The sequence below is a fragment of the Taudactylus pleione genome, unplaced genomic scaffold, assembly GCF_031769625.1.
Source record: "Taudactylus pleione unplaced genomic scaffold, aTauple2 ptg000345l, whole genome shotgun sequence".
NCBI lineage: Eukaryota > Metazoa > Chordata > Amphibia > Anura > Myobatrachidae > Taudactylus > Taudactylus pleione.
The window spans coordinates 543381-558038 of record NW_028284746.1 but is presented as its reverse complement, the minus strand read 5'-3'; the positions used below and the strand labels follow the sequence as shown (position 1 = coordinate 558038).

The window sequence follows — 14658 nt, the reverse complement described above, 5'->3', positions numbered from 1 at the left end:
TTACCTTACTTTACTCAATTTTGGGATAGGGATTTATCGACCAAGGGAAACAGAGATTTGTGGGACAAGATTTATAAACTCACTAGTGTCCATGGAGTACCGTATATACTCGAGTATAAGCCGACTTTTTCAGCACATTTTTTGTGCTGAAAAAGTACCCCCTCGGCTTATACTCGAGTGAAGTGCAGCGCTGACCGGACGGAGTTCGGTCAGCGCTACACAGCACAAACACACAGCCGCCGGAGCCGGCAGCTGCGTGTTTGCTGTAATCAGCAGCCGCTGAGTGTCTGTCAGACTCTTCCATCTTCCGGCTCCCGCAGTGGGTAATGGGAGAGACGTCATGAGTAATGACGTCTCTCCCATACAAAGCGGCCGGAGGAGCTGTTAGCGGCGGGACCAGGGGCGGGAGTTTCAGATAAGTGATTTTTTTTTTTATTCTTATTACGTCTATCTCTACTGGGGGGGGGGGAGGGGGGCTACAGGGGGCACTACCAGGGGGCGATTACTACAGGGGGCACTAAAAGGGGTTATTACCACTGGGGGAACTACAAGGGGAGGATTACTACAGGGGGCACTAAAAGGGGGGATTACCCCTGGGGGTACTATTATGGGGGGATTACTACAGGGGGCACTAAAAGGGGTTACTACCACTGGGGTAACTACCAGGGGGGGATTACTACAGGGGGGATTACTACAGGGGGCACTACCAGGGGGGGATTACTACAGGGGGCACTAAAAGGGGGGATTACCACTGGGGGCACTACCAGGGGGGATTACTACTGGAGGCACTGAAAGGGGGGATTACCACTGGGGGCACTACCAGGAGGGATTACTGCTGGGGGCACAACCAGGGGGAATTACTACTGGGGGCACTACCAGCTGCTGCCATTTCCCACCCTAGGCTTATACTCGAGTCAATAAGTTTTTCCAGTTTTTTGTGGTAAAAGTAGGTACCTCGGCTTATATTCGGGTCGATTTATACTCGAGTATATACGGTACTCTCATATGTGGAGAAACATGCAGAATTCATGTCCGTCTGATTCAGTTGGCTGGATTTTAAGGATTCCAGTGCCTATGCCGCCATTTTTACATTCTAGTTTTCATTTGAGTTTGTTCTTAAATGTGTTCTGTACCCTAGGATTTGTTGAACATATCATGGGCTCAGCTACTCTCTGCTCTTCATCTTCTCCTTGTCCGCATACACAGACAAACCTGCTCTGACGTCTTCCCTTCGTCTCTTCTTTTTCTTGCCTCCTCTTCCTCTCTTTTCGATCCCTTTACCTTCTATGTAATTTTTTTTTTCTTTTGCTCTTATGTAAAGGAATTTATGTTGTACTGTATTTGCACCTGTTGTCACTTTGGTTGTTACATTTATTGCTCTTTTTTTGTCTGTTTCACTTCTACTTATAAAATCTTTAAATAATGAAAATATATAAAAATATAATATTAGATTAATCTTTAAACAAATTTTGTATGCATAATGATTTTTTAAAATTTATATTTACTGTATATGTATAGCATGAATATTGCAATCATGTATATTTGTTTTCTCTCACAGCAAAAATATACTAGAAGGGGTTGATATAAAATGATACAAGATTCCCTGTAAAATAAAGTGTAATATTTTGGGACTTTATAAAGGATAATAATATTATTATTATTATTATTATTATTATTATTATTATTATTATTATTATTATTATTAACAACTAGCTGAAGTACCCAGCCCAGGTACACCAACTGGAGGTCAGACCGAAACTCAACCCCCTAGTATGTCTTCTGGGATCAAATGTTACCACTCTGTGATGTTTTTGTCCAAATTAATCCAGTGGAAGGCTCAGAACATGCTCCCCAGGTCAAAAATCTGCCCAGCATACACAAATGGGAAGTCTGACTGGGACCTTAACCCCCTAGTATGTCTTCTGGGCTTGAAAGTTACAATTCTGTGAAGTTTTCTTCCAAATCCATCTAGTGGAAGGACCAGAACAGGCTCCCCGGGTCAAAGTTCTGCCCAGCGTACACCAAAGGGAGGTCCGCTCCTAACACCCCTAAAACCTGGCCAGGATACAATTGGACAGCTTCATGTTGGTTTTATCCCAATCGATGCAGGGGTGACCGAATGCATACCAGGACAAGCAAGCAAACATACCAAGGAATGTTTCGCTGTTGGTGAAGCAGGGATGTGCTACTGGGATGTGCTACTTTCCTGTGAGTACTGTCTGTATTGGTGCATACACACGGTCAGACGAACAATGAACTACGAATGATTAACTAGGAACGATTTGAACGATTTTACCAACTATTTCATGAGCTACGAACTACGAGCAATTTTTGACAATATTAAAATGAATGAAAATCACCCAAATCTGACTGCAAACACATCAGATGTTAGATATCGTTATCTGACAAACGGGAACGCGCATCGTTCATCGTTGCAGGGACACATGTCAGATTTTCTTTCAGATATGAACAATTGAATGATAAAATTGTTATTGTACAAATCTGAAGGAAAATCTGACCGTGTGTATGCACATTGTGGGTGATGCTGTTGTTTACAGTTGGATTTGTTTACAGATGGTCATGTGACAGTTGGAAGTAGTTCAGGTGATCGGTTACGCTGGCAAGTGTGCCGCCGTTGGGAAATAATGCAGTCATGTGACCTAGTGTGTCCAATCATGTTAGTGGGAATGCTGCAGCATCGCCACGCCCGAACTGTTTGTCCCAATTTAATTTTTCTCTTCGACTGCCACATCTACGTGGTAAGACCTTTATTTTGATACTGCAACCATATTTTTACGTTCAGCTGTTCTCTCAAAATAGGTCTCACAGTAAAAAACCTTATAGAATTAATATATTGATAATAATAATGTATTATTATTATTATCCTAATTATTTTGTATGATTAATTTATTCAGCAATTTTTATTATTTATTACTACCATTGTACGATAATGTTGTAATCTGAAGTCAATTATAATTGTAATCTCAATTTAATGCAATATTAATGGCAATTGTTAGACAAGATAGATTCTAATGCCGATATGTGCTTCTAGTGTAATGACTAATTCATAGACTGTTCACCTTAACAAGGGACCAATCATTAATCTTTTGAATCATAAAGAAACTCCCTACATGAATTGTTGTAGATATGAAATTTATTTTTATGTGGTTTTATAATCTGGTAGGCAAATGTCTCTACTAGAAATGACGTGGAACAAATTACATTGCGTCAATGTAGCGAAACAGCCCAAGGTCTGTGGTTCACTAGCCAGGAGTTCCCTAGTCAAAAGTGGGATTGCCATCAATACTACCTGGGGAGGCCCTGGCACATCTTATGGTGCATACACACGGTCAGATTTTTCCTTCAGATCTGAACGATAACGATTTAAAAATCGTTCAGTCGTTCATATCTGAAGGAAAATCTGACATATCTGACATGCATGAACGATGGACGATGAACGATGCGCGTTCCCGTTTGTCAGATAACGATATCTGACATCTGATGTGTTTGCAGTCAGACTTGGACGATTCCATTCATTTTAATGCAGTCAAAAATCGTTCAAATCGTTCATCTGACAAATCTGACCGTGTGTATGCTCCATTAGATGGCTCCCATAAGGGGAATTAAAAAAAGATGCAAAATATATTTCTTGTATGTAGTTTCACATTGAATATTGTGGTTACACTACTGACATGTCAGCCTTCAGCTTTTCTCTTTTTTTTTTTTAACAGGATGTTGACAAATTTTGCTATAAAACCGATTCTGATCTGTGTTTTTCATCTTGAAAATGTACCACGTTAAAGAACGTGGTATTCTGTGGTCTAACAATCAGATAAGCACACCTATTTATATGTCCTGATGTGGTTTCACAGTAAGTGAATAATTGTTTCTCTCCATACATCTACATACATTACATTATGCTCCCATCTTTTAGATATATTGATATACATTTTAATCTTATGCAATTTTTTAGCAAAATTTTATAAGCAAGGTGTCTATAATGGCTGCTGGGTGTGCAGTGCTCACGGGCTCCTGGGTCCAGGGGGGGTCACCGCACACCCTGCACCCGTAGTTTATTTTTTTATACTTACCTCTCCGAAGTCCCATGGAGTAGTGCCGCACAAAATGCCTGGCGTTTTGCACATACGCATTAGGAAATCACCGACAAAATGGCTGCTGCTCCATTTTCCCGGTGACCTGTGCATGCCCAGTAGACTCTGGGCACAGACTAGTACCCGGAGTCTACTGCTGCTGTCAGTTCGCTGATGGCAGCCGGGGAGAAAGGAGGAGGCCCCGGACTGGGAGTGAATACCGGCCCCCTCCTTAATACTCCCCTGGCAAGGTGTACAGTATATGAAATGCTTTACAAAAATCTCATAGTCTGTTATGCTAACATTTTTAAACTGCATACAACTGCTTTCTATATACAGCATATTTCCAAACACAGGGCCTGATTCAGAGCCGGACGCTCTGACCAGAGCGCTCGCTCTGAATCAGGGCCCTCCTCCATTAAAATGGAGCGTCCTCCTGGACGCTCGTATAGCTGTGGGTCACCACCCACAGCATATACGAGCATCCAAAAAGATGGTCGCGATGGTCTTGACCATCGCGACCATTGGACTTGCGACGGAGACCCTGCGGTAGGGTCTCCCTGCCACAAGCCCTGGAGTGATTTTGGCTCTATCAGAGCCAAAATCATTCCCACTGACATCACTAGTGATGTCAGTGGGGCCGGCTGGCAGGCACGCCCCCGGCACGCCCACCAAAGGGGGCGTGCTGTCAATCAACATCGACAGCACGCCCCCTTTGGTGCGAGACCCGGAGTGACAGCTTGGCTGTCGCAGTCCGGGTCTCGCGCATGCGCACGATGGAGCTCCCTCCGTCGTGCGCATGCGCAGTGGGGAACATCGACCCACTTGCGAGCGTACTGCCGCTTGTGAGTGGGTCTGAATGACCCCCACAGTCCTGATTTTTGGAGTAAAAAAGTCATGGTCTATGGGGATCGGACATGGTCTGGGCAGAAGGGGGGGAATGTTGTGAGGTATGACAGTACTGAATATAAATCCTATACATATAGCAGCCTACAGTATGTAATTGTTATGTGGCAAATTGCCAGATAAGCAGAGTATTTATTTGGCAAAATCTACAAATTGTACAGATACTATGTAAGGGGTGTATTTACGAAGCCTTGGATGACGATAAAGTGAATGGAGATAAAGTACCAGCCAATCAGCTCCTAACTGCTATGTCACAGGCTGTGTTGGTTGTTACTTTATCTCCATCTAAAGCTGGCCACACACTAGACCAACTTGCATCCAACCAGCCAACTAGTTGATTGGTTGGAATAAAAATCTGGTAACGTATGGGAGTAACTGATGATCAGCAATTTGCTCCTAAATGCCAGAAAACAGATGAAAATGGCCGTCAGACAAGTTTGTTAAATGTTTGATCTAAACAATTTGTTCAAACAACAGTTTTTGTCCATTTTCCAGCATTTGGGAGCAAATTGCTGATTGTCATTTGCTGTCATACCTTACCAGGTTTTCATTCCAACCAATCAACTAGTTGGCTAGTTGGACAGATAATCTTTAGATGTGTGGCCAGTTTAAGTCTTAGTAAATAGACAGTCACCTGCACTTTAGTTGTGTCCTGTGCTTCTCTACTCTGCTGTATTTCCTGCTATTCTACTCTGCTGTTCTCCTTGCTACTGTACTCTACTGTTCTACACACAATGCTACTCTACTGTACTCCCCACTACTCTACTGTTCTCCATGCTACATTGCTTTGCTGTACTTTCCACTACTCTACATTGCTGTTATCCTCCTCCCTACACTACTCTGCTGTTCTCCCTGCTACTGTACTCTACTGTTCAACATGCAATGCTACTCTACTGTACTCCCCACTACTCTACTGTTCTGCATGCTACATTGCTTTGCTGTACTTCCCACTACTCTAGATTGCTGTTGTCCCCACGCTACGTTACTCTGCTGTTCTCCTAGCTACACTACTCTTCTGTTCTCCCCACTACTATACTCTGCTGTTCTCCCCACTAGTATACTCTTCTGTTCTCCCCACTAGTATACTCTTCTGTTCTCCACGCTATACTACTCTGCTGTACTCCCCACTTCACTGCTGTTCTCCATGCTAAAATGCTGAGCTGCATTCTACTGCCTCAATGTCTCGCTATATCTTTACACTACCTCAGTGTTTCACAAACTCAGGACCTCATTCAGAGGCGGTCGTTAGTTGCAAGCGGTCGCCCTGAATCAGGGCGGCCGCTTACATCCTGAACGACCGCCTCCTTGTCGATCGCTAAGCTATGGGTTAACACCCACAGCTCTAGCGACTGACATAGGTGATGGTTGCGATGGTCATCGGGGCTTACGACCAGACCCTAAGGTTGGGTCTGGGCACTCGTAAGCCCCAGGGAGCTTCCTGCTCTGATCGAGCAGGATGCTCCCCACTGACATCAGCAAAGATGTCAGTGGGGCCGCCCCCAAAAGGCAAGCGTTCCGGCGGGAACGCCTCTGTTTGGGCAGGCACGCCCCCTGCCCGCCTCCCAAACGGGGCGAGCTGTGACTCATCATCGACAGCTCGCTCTGAATCAGGGCCCTCCTCCATTAAAATGGAGCGTCCTCCTGGACGCTCGTATAGCTGTGGGTCACCACCCACAGCATATACGAGCGTCCAAAAAGATGGTCGCGATGGTCTTGACCATCGCGACCATTGGACTTGCGACGGAGACCCTGCGGTAGGGTCTCCCTGCCACAAGCCCTGGAGTGATTTTGGCTCTATCAGAGCCAAAATCATTCCCACTGACATCACTAGTGATGTCAGTGGGGCCGGCTGGCAGGCACGCCCCCGGCACGCCCACCAAAGGGGGCGTGCTGTCAATCAACATCGACAGCACGCCCCCTTTGGTGCGAGACCCGGAGTGACAGCTTGGCTGTCGCAGTCCGGGTCTCGCGCATGCGCACGATGGAGCTCCCTCCGTCGTGCGCATGCGCAGTGGGGAACATCGACCCACTTGCGAGCGTACTGCCGCTTGTGAGTGGGTCTGAATGACCCCCACAGTCCTGATTTTTGGAGTAAAAAAGTCATGGTCTATGGGGATCGGACATGGTCTGGGCAGAAGGGGGGGAATGTTGTGAGGTATGACAGTACTGAATATAAATCCTATACATATAGCAGCCTACAGTATGTAATTGTTATGTGGCAAATTGCCAGATAAGCAGAGTATTTATTTGGCAAAATCTACAAATTGTACAGATACTATGTAAGGGGTGTATTTACGAAGCCTTGGATGACGATAAAGTGAATGGAGATAAAGTACCAGCCAATCAGCTCCTAACTGCTATGTCACAGGCTGTGTTGGTTGTTACTTTATCTCCATCTAAAGCTGGCCACACACTAGACCAACTTGCATCCAACCAGCCAACTAGTTGATTGGTTGGAATAAAAATCTGGTAACGTATGGGAGTAACTGATGATCAGCAATTTGCTCCTAAATGCCAGAAAACAGATGAAAATGGCCGTCAGACAAGTTTGTTAAATGTTTGATCTAAACAATTTGTTCAAACAACAGTTTTTGTCCATTTTCCAGCATTTGGGAGCAAATTGCTGATTGTCATTTGCTGTCATACCTTACCAGGTTTTCATTCCAACCAATCAACTAGTTGGCTAGTTGGACAGATAATCTTTAGATGTGTGGCCAGTTTAAGTCTTAGTAAATAGACAGTCACCTGCACTTTAGTTGTGTCCTGTGCTTCTCTACTCTGCTGTATTTCCTGCTATTCTACTCTGCTGTTCTCCTTGCTACTGTACTCTACTGTTCTACACACAATGCTACTCTACTGTACTCCTCACTACTCTACTGTTCTCCATGCTACATTGCTTTGCTGTACTTTCCACTACTCTACATTGCTGTTATCCTCCTCCCTACACTACTCTGCTGTTCTCCCTGCTACTGTACTCTACTGTTCTACATGCAATGCTACTCTACTGTACTCCCCACTACTCTACTGTTCTGCATGCTACATTGCTTTGCTGTACTTCCCACTACTCTAGATTGCTGTTGTCCCCACGCTACGTTACTCTGCTGTTCTCCTAGCTACACTACTCTTCTGTTCTCCCCACTACTATACTCTGCTGTTCTCCCCACTAGTATACTCTTCTGTTCTCCCCACTAGTATACTCTTCTGTTCTCCCCACTAGTATACTCTTCTGTTCTCCACGCTATACTACTCTGCTGTACTCCCCACTTCACTGCTGTTCTCCATGCTAAAATGCTGAGCTGCATTCTACTGCCTCAATGTCTCGCTATATCTTTACACTACCTCAGTGTTTCACAAACTCAGGACCTCATTCAGAGGCGGTCGTTAGTTGCAAGCGGTCGCCCTGAATCAGGGCGGCCGCTTACATCCTGAACGACCGCCTCCTTGTCGATCGCTAAGCTATGGGTTAACACCCACAGCTCTAGCGACTGACATAGGTGATGGTTGCGATGGTCATCGGGGCTTACGACCAGACCCTAAGGTTGGGTCTGGGCACTCGTAAGCCCCAGGGAGCTTCCTGCTCTGATCGAGCAGGATGCTCCCCACTGACATCAGCAAAGATGTCAGTGGGGCCGCCCCCAAAAGGCAAGCGTTCCGGCGGGAACGCCAATGTTTGGGCAGGCACGCCCCCTGCCCGCCTCCCAAACGGGGCGAGCTGTGACTCATCATCGACAGCTCGCCCCGTCGCTAGCAGGGTCTCGCGCATGCGCACGACAGAGTCGGCTCCGTCATGCGCATGCCCAGTGGGGCAACATTGAGTCGGTTGCGATCGCTCAGCGCTCGCGACCGACTCGGAATGACCCCTTCAGCCCTCAAGGCACCTTAAAAGTCCAGGTTTTAAGGCTATTTATGCATAAGCATAGATGACACAGGGCTCTATGTACTAAACAGTGAAAAGTGATAAGTCTGTGATAAGTGCAAGCCAATCAGCTTCCAACTGTCATCTCACAGGCTGTGTTTGAAAAATGACAGTTGGGAACTGATTGGCTGGCACTTATCACAGACTTATCACTTTTCACTCTGGGCCTGATTCAGAGCCGGACGCTCTGAACGAGTGCCCGCTCTGAATCAGGGCGTTTTTTTGTTTTTTTTTGGTGCGTCCTCCTGGACGCTCGCATAGCTGTGGGTTACCACCCACAGCTTATGCGAGCATCCATGATGATGGTCGCGATGGTCAAGACCATCGCGACCATCGGGCTTGCGACGAGACCCTGCGGTAGGGTCTCGCTCCTGCAAGCCCTGGAGTGATTTTGGCTCTATCAGAGCCAAAATCACTCCCACTGACATCACTACTGATGTCAGTGGGGCCGGACCCAGACGGTAGGCGTTTCCATGGGAACGCCTCCGTCTGGGCAGCCACGCCTCGGTACGCCCACCAAAGGGGGCGTGCTGTCACTCACCATCGACAGCACGCCCCCTTTGGTGCGAGACCCCGAACGACGGCTTCCCGGTCGCTCGCCGGGTCTCGCGCATGCGCACGACGGAGCAGTCTCCGTCATGCGCATTTGGGTACCATCGACCCGCTTGTGAGCATCCTGCGCTCGCGAGCGGGTCTGAATGAGACCCTCTGTCACTTATCACTGCTTAGTACATAGACCCCTTAGGGTCTGATTCAGCAAGGATCGCTATTGCGATTACACACGCAGTCTGACAGCGAAGATATGCTAATGATTGCAATTACAATGCTGTCGCAGCCTATCATAAGGACGCCCACCTCACCTTACACACATCTGTAATACTTAGCAAAACTGTGAAACCATCGGTAGCATCGAGTACAATCGGAGCCTCACACATAATTGCACAAGGTCTGATCTTACTCAGGAATTGCTAACCTCATCGCACGCATTGAAAGCCCAATCTGCGTATGACATCGCAGTGGCTAATTTATGCACGCCCCTGTAACGGCTTTCGAATGCATTGGCACGTCTGCATTTCGCCGACCCCCCCCTTCCCTGTTAGTCACTCTGTGATGGGTCTTGGGGGTGATTTTTACCAACAGCTGCTCTGCACAAAGGAGCAGCAGGTGAATAGATGCCATGCATATGCCATTTTAGGTTCCCTAGAAGCCACCAAATACAGGGCAGTGACGGTGACGTCCCCAAGACCCTGCACCGAGTGGCAGCACAACTTGCACACTCCTACTTACAGCCATGGCAGTGACCTGTCCATTCATATAATTATATTGATCCTGCAAAAACACAGCATTTTTTCTGTCAGCCTCTCATTACAATGTTGCTGGGAGGTGATGGTACAGCAGTGTTTCTCAAACCCATTCCTCAGGGAGCACTAACAGTGCATGTTTTCCATGTCTCCTCAAAGAATCACAAGTGAAATAATTAGCTCCACCTGTGGATCTTTTAAAATGCATAAGACAGTAATGAATACACCTGTGCACCAATTAGGACAAAATTGGAACCATGTGCTGCTTGTGCTCCCTGAGGAATGAGTTGTACAGTATGAAATGCACTGCTACATAAAGTAAGCATCAGAGATCCAACTAATTACTGTAGGTAATAATTATCAGTCTCAAGCAAAATGCTTATCTAAGAATAACTGAACAGGAAATTCTGGTTGTACAGGTCTCGAGCAATGTGATGGCCAGGGCCGTCAACAGAAATTTTGGGGCCCGGCACACTCATGTTTTGGGGTCCCCCATCCCTCCCTGGTAGAGACTGGCTAGTCAGCCATTGGCTCATCCTCCCTGGGTCTCTCCAGCCTCATTCTTATCTCACCAGCTTCATCCCCACCTGTGTCTCTCAACCTCATCCTTGCTTTTGCTCTCCAGCACAATCCCTGCCATATCTCTCCAGCACCATCCCTGCCTTATCTCTCTAGCACCATCCCTTCAATGTCTCTCCAGCACTATCCCTGCCGTGTGTCTCCAGCACCATCCCTGCCGTGTCTCTCCAGCACCATCCTTGACTTGTCTGTCTAGCACTATCCCTGATGTATCTTCAAGCACTATCTCTGCCATGTCTCTCCAGCACTATACCTACCATGTCTCTCCAGCACCAACCCTGCCATGGCTATCCAGCACCATCCCTGCTGTGTCTCTACAGCACCATCCCTGCTGTGTCTCTCCAGCACCATCCCTGCCGTATCTCTACAGCACTACCCCTGACATGTCTCGACAGCACCATCCCTGTGTCTCCAGCCTTATCCCATTGTGACTCTCCATCTTGAGCCATCAGTTCATCCTCTCCTCTCAGCCTCTTCCATCCCCTGTGTCTCTCATGATCATTCTTCTGTGTCTCTCAGACATCAATCCCCACGATGTCCCTCAAACCCATCCCCCCTTTATGTAACCAGCACATGCCCTTATGTCTTCAGCACCACCTCCTCCCCTGAGTCACTGCACCTCCAGCCCACAACATCCACCCACTCCTCCACCCCATGTCTCTCCATCTTCAGTCCAAGCATACCTGCTACTGCCTGCTGCTCCTCTTTGCGGCTCAGGTGCGATCCACCAGTGCAATGCCATGATGTCGTGCACAATGTTCTGGCAAAAAAAAACATTATTGCACCAACCACTAGGCTCCCTCTTTCTGCCTGTGCCCTGCTGAATAATGCAGAAACAATCGCAAGGGGGGCACATGAACTGGACTCTGAAGATTCCTGAAGGACCTAGACCCCTTGGAATAAAATTCCCTGTACAAGTGTCCCCCAACCCCAGCAGCACCTGTGTATCCTGTTACAGATGGCATAAGTCTTCATATTTCATAGTACCTGAAAATCTTACAAAATATACCTGTAATATGTTACTGCTAGCTACCGTGTACCATCTGCCACACTGTGCCAAGATACTCCTGACAAAGCGGCATATATAGAATTTATCTGTAGAATTCTGCCAATCAATAAAAAAAGAATAATGGCTTATCTTACCTGGAGGCTCCTGACATTGTGAAATGGCACACTCTTCTGAGAGACCTATTCAAAACAAAAGCCAATGACACTGTACCATTTACAGAAAACAGGGATAAAATCTCAGCCCTGTAAATATGGCTGGAAAGAAATGAGAACAACAGAAGATTGGGATTAGTGAGGAGAATGGAGAGAGCAGAAGGTACTACCAAAGAGCACTCATGGTTGCCTGTCATATGGATGGAAACTCACTGAACCTTACTTACAAAGCACACTAGGTGCACACTGAAAATCTTAGTTTTACAATTTATTTTTTTCCAGTCATCTTAATGATGCAGATCTATTTTCTGCCCCTCCAAATTAAAAGAGCACTTACATGTGTGGGGAAACTCAAATCAATTGCTAAAACCACCAATTACTTTGAAATAATCACTTTCATTAAACAAAACTTGATTTATTTTTTACAGATGAGGGTCAGCACATTGAGAGACGGTTGCAATTGGTGCAATACATAGTACATAGTATAATGGGGCCCGATTCAGACTTGGGAATAGAGTAAATTAGAGCAAGTAATTGTGTACCTGGACAAACCATGTTCCAATACAAGGGGTGCAAATAAATATATTTTGTTTGCATGTGGGGTAAATACTGCCTGCTTTTGCCTATACCACACAAATGCTGGACCGCTTTATATTTACACTGCAATTTAGATTTCAGTTTGAACACACCCATCCCAAATCTAACCTAATCTAAATGACCTGTGTACTCAGCTGACGGCAGATGAACGGGACAAAATATCGTCATATCTCATATGTGAGAAGACACTGTTGTAACATCCCTTGTATTATCCGCCCCAAGCCAAACACTGCCAGCCTGTGATCTGCTGGTGGTATTACCACTTATGGTATATTTACTATATTTACTCTGGTTGTCAAGCTCCATTGTGACCAGGAGTAAGCCCTCTGCTTCCCAGTGCGGTACTGGCAAATGCCAAGAGCAAACTCTTTCTTTTGTATAATGTTGCCATCTAGCCACCGGCAACTGCAGGTATTACAGACATCATGTTAAAGCCCAGACTAGCTAGTTCTGCACTCACTGGGCCTGATCCCGAGGTAGACGCAGACGTGGACACGTCTTTTGGTGGTTGTCCGTTTGTGGTTTTATGCAAATGGCACTACAAAGTCCTTCCATGGTGTAATTCGGTGCGTATGAGGGTGCACAGACTGAGACGCCCACTATGAACATATTTGGACGCTGTAATAGCGCCTGGAGCATCTTTAGACCCCAATATCGTTCGCACCATCGAAAACTTACACCAGCCCTTTGGCAGGTGCACATTTTCCATTTGAGTATGGGCTCCAATGTGAGCGAATGAGCTTCTGCAAACACTTCAGCGACAGGCTGTGACCCTCCTGTAACACGCCCATTAGGCAGACCATCTCCAGTGACACCACCCAGGAATGCAACTGTGTTACTGTGCATCTCAGTCACAACAACCCCTTTGTGCGTATACTCTGTGTAACGCATGCGCCGTAGGAGTTATGAGGGATTTATGCGCACCCGCAGTAGCAATATATCATTCAACTCAATAAATATATATGCGGCATTGCGCGCTGCTCTAATCAGGCCCATGAGATCTGGGGTGGACAATTCTATGTTATTATCTCCTCTAGCAAAACAACTGTAAATGATTCTGCTGAACACAATCGCATTACTATTCTATCATGTTCCCAAACCTTCCTACACCGCACACCCCTAACACCACATCCTCTATACTGGCTTAGCCCACGCTCACCTTTTTACAGCACAAACCACAACAATCTCTCAGTAAGATATATCCGCAGCAACAATGTGTGCAAAGGTCTGTGCCAATGAATAATTCAAGGGAAACATGGAAGAAAAACTAGTGGGTCCCAACAATGAATACTAACATGAAATATTACAAAGATAAATTCTGCAACTCAGTGTTGAGGGGGTGCTTGAAACCCTGTGTGAGACAGCCGTGCATCACTTATAATATACTAGCTGGGATACTCAGCATTGCCTGGGTTGAAAAATAGTTATTGAATTACATCTGCAGCCTTCATTTCTTACATTGCAGACCAACATAGGAGACCAGGGCATATGAAAATGTGCTTGGAGGAAATTACTAACTGTCAGTGCAAGTGCAGTTTGACAGTTGATCCTCCAACTCACCGCTCTTCTGTTGGAGCTCTGACTGCCCCTCACTGGTACATATCAGCCTGTGCCTTCAGATCAGTGCAGTTTTATACTGGTAGGTTAATTGGCTCCCAACACAAATTAAACCTAGTGTGTATGTGTGTGCGCATGTGATAGGGAATATAGATTGTAAGCTCCACTGGGGCAAAATATTCTCTGTAAAGAACTGCGGAATATGTGTGCGCTATATAAATAATTTTTTAATAAATAAATAAAGACATCGTGAGCGAACTTGCTTAAACCAAAATTTCAAATCAGAGACTCCACGTCCTACTTGGTGGGCACCATGTAGACCTCCATGGCCCTGACTAACTTCAAACATAGCCAAAAAGCCAATATTGATCAAACTACAGCACCATGCCACATTTGTTATGTACATAACTCTGGCCTTGCATTAAGGACAGATAGGCAAACACGCATACACACTTTCTTGCTTATTCTATAGATGTAAATAATTTCATATCTTAGTATCACCTTACCTGTTTTATTGTACATAGTGAATATTAGCAACAAAATATGTTTC

The 14658-nt window shown here is 45.9% G+C and overlaps 1 protein-coding gene across 1 annotated transcript in view; it reads right to left on the bottom strand.

The window, feature by feature from the left end:
- The window catches only part of LOC148508770 (interleukin-6 receptor subunit beta-like), a 48869-nt gene extending 38049 nt beyond the window's left edge, over positions 1-10820 (bottom strand). The window contains exon 1 of the mRNA XM_088444017.1: positions 10787-10820. Within this exon, the coding sequence (XP_088300143.1) occupies positions 10787-10820 (34 nt within the window). The remainder of the gene's footprint in view (positions 1-10786) is intronic.
- Between the last annotated feature and the right edge of the window lie 3838 nt (positions 10821-14658).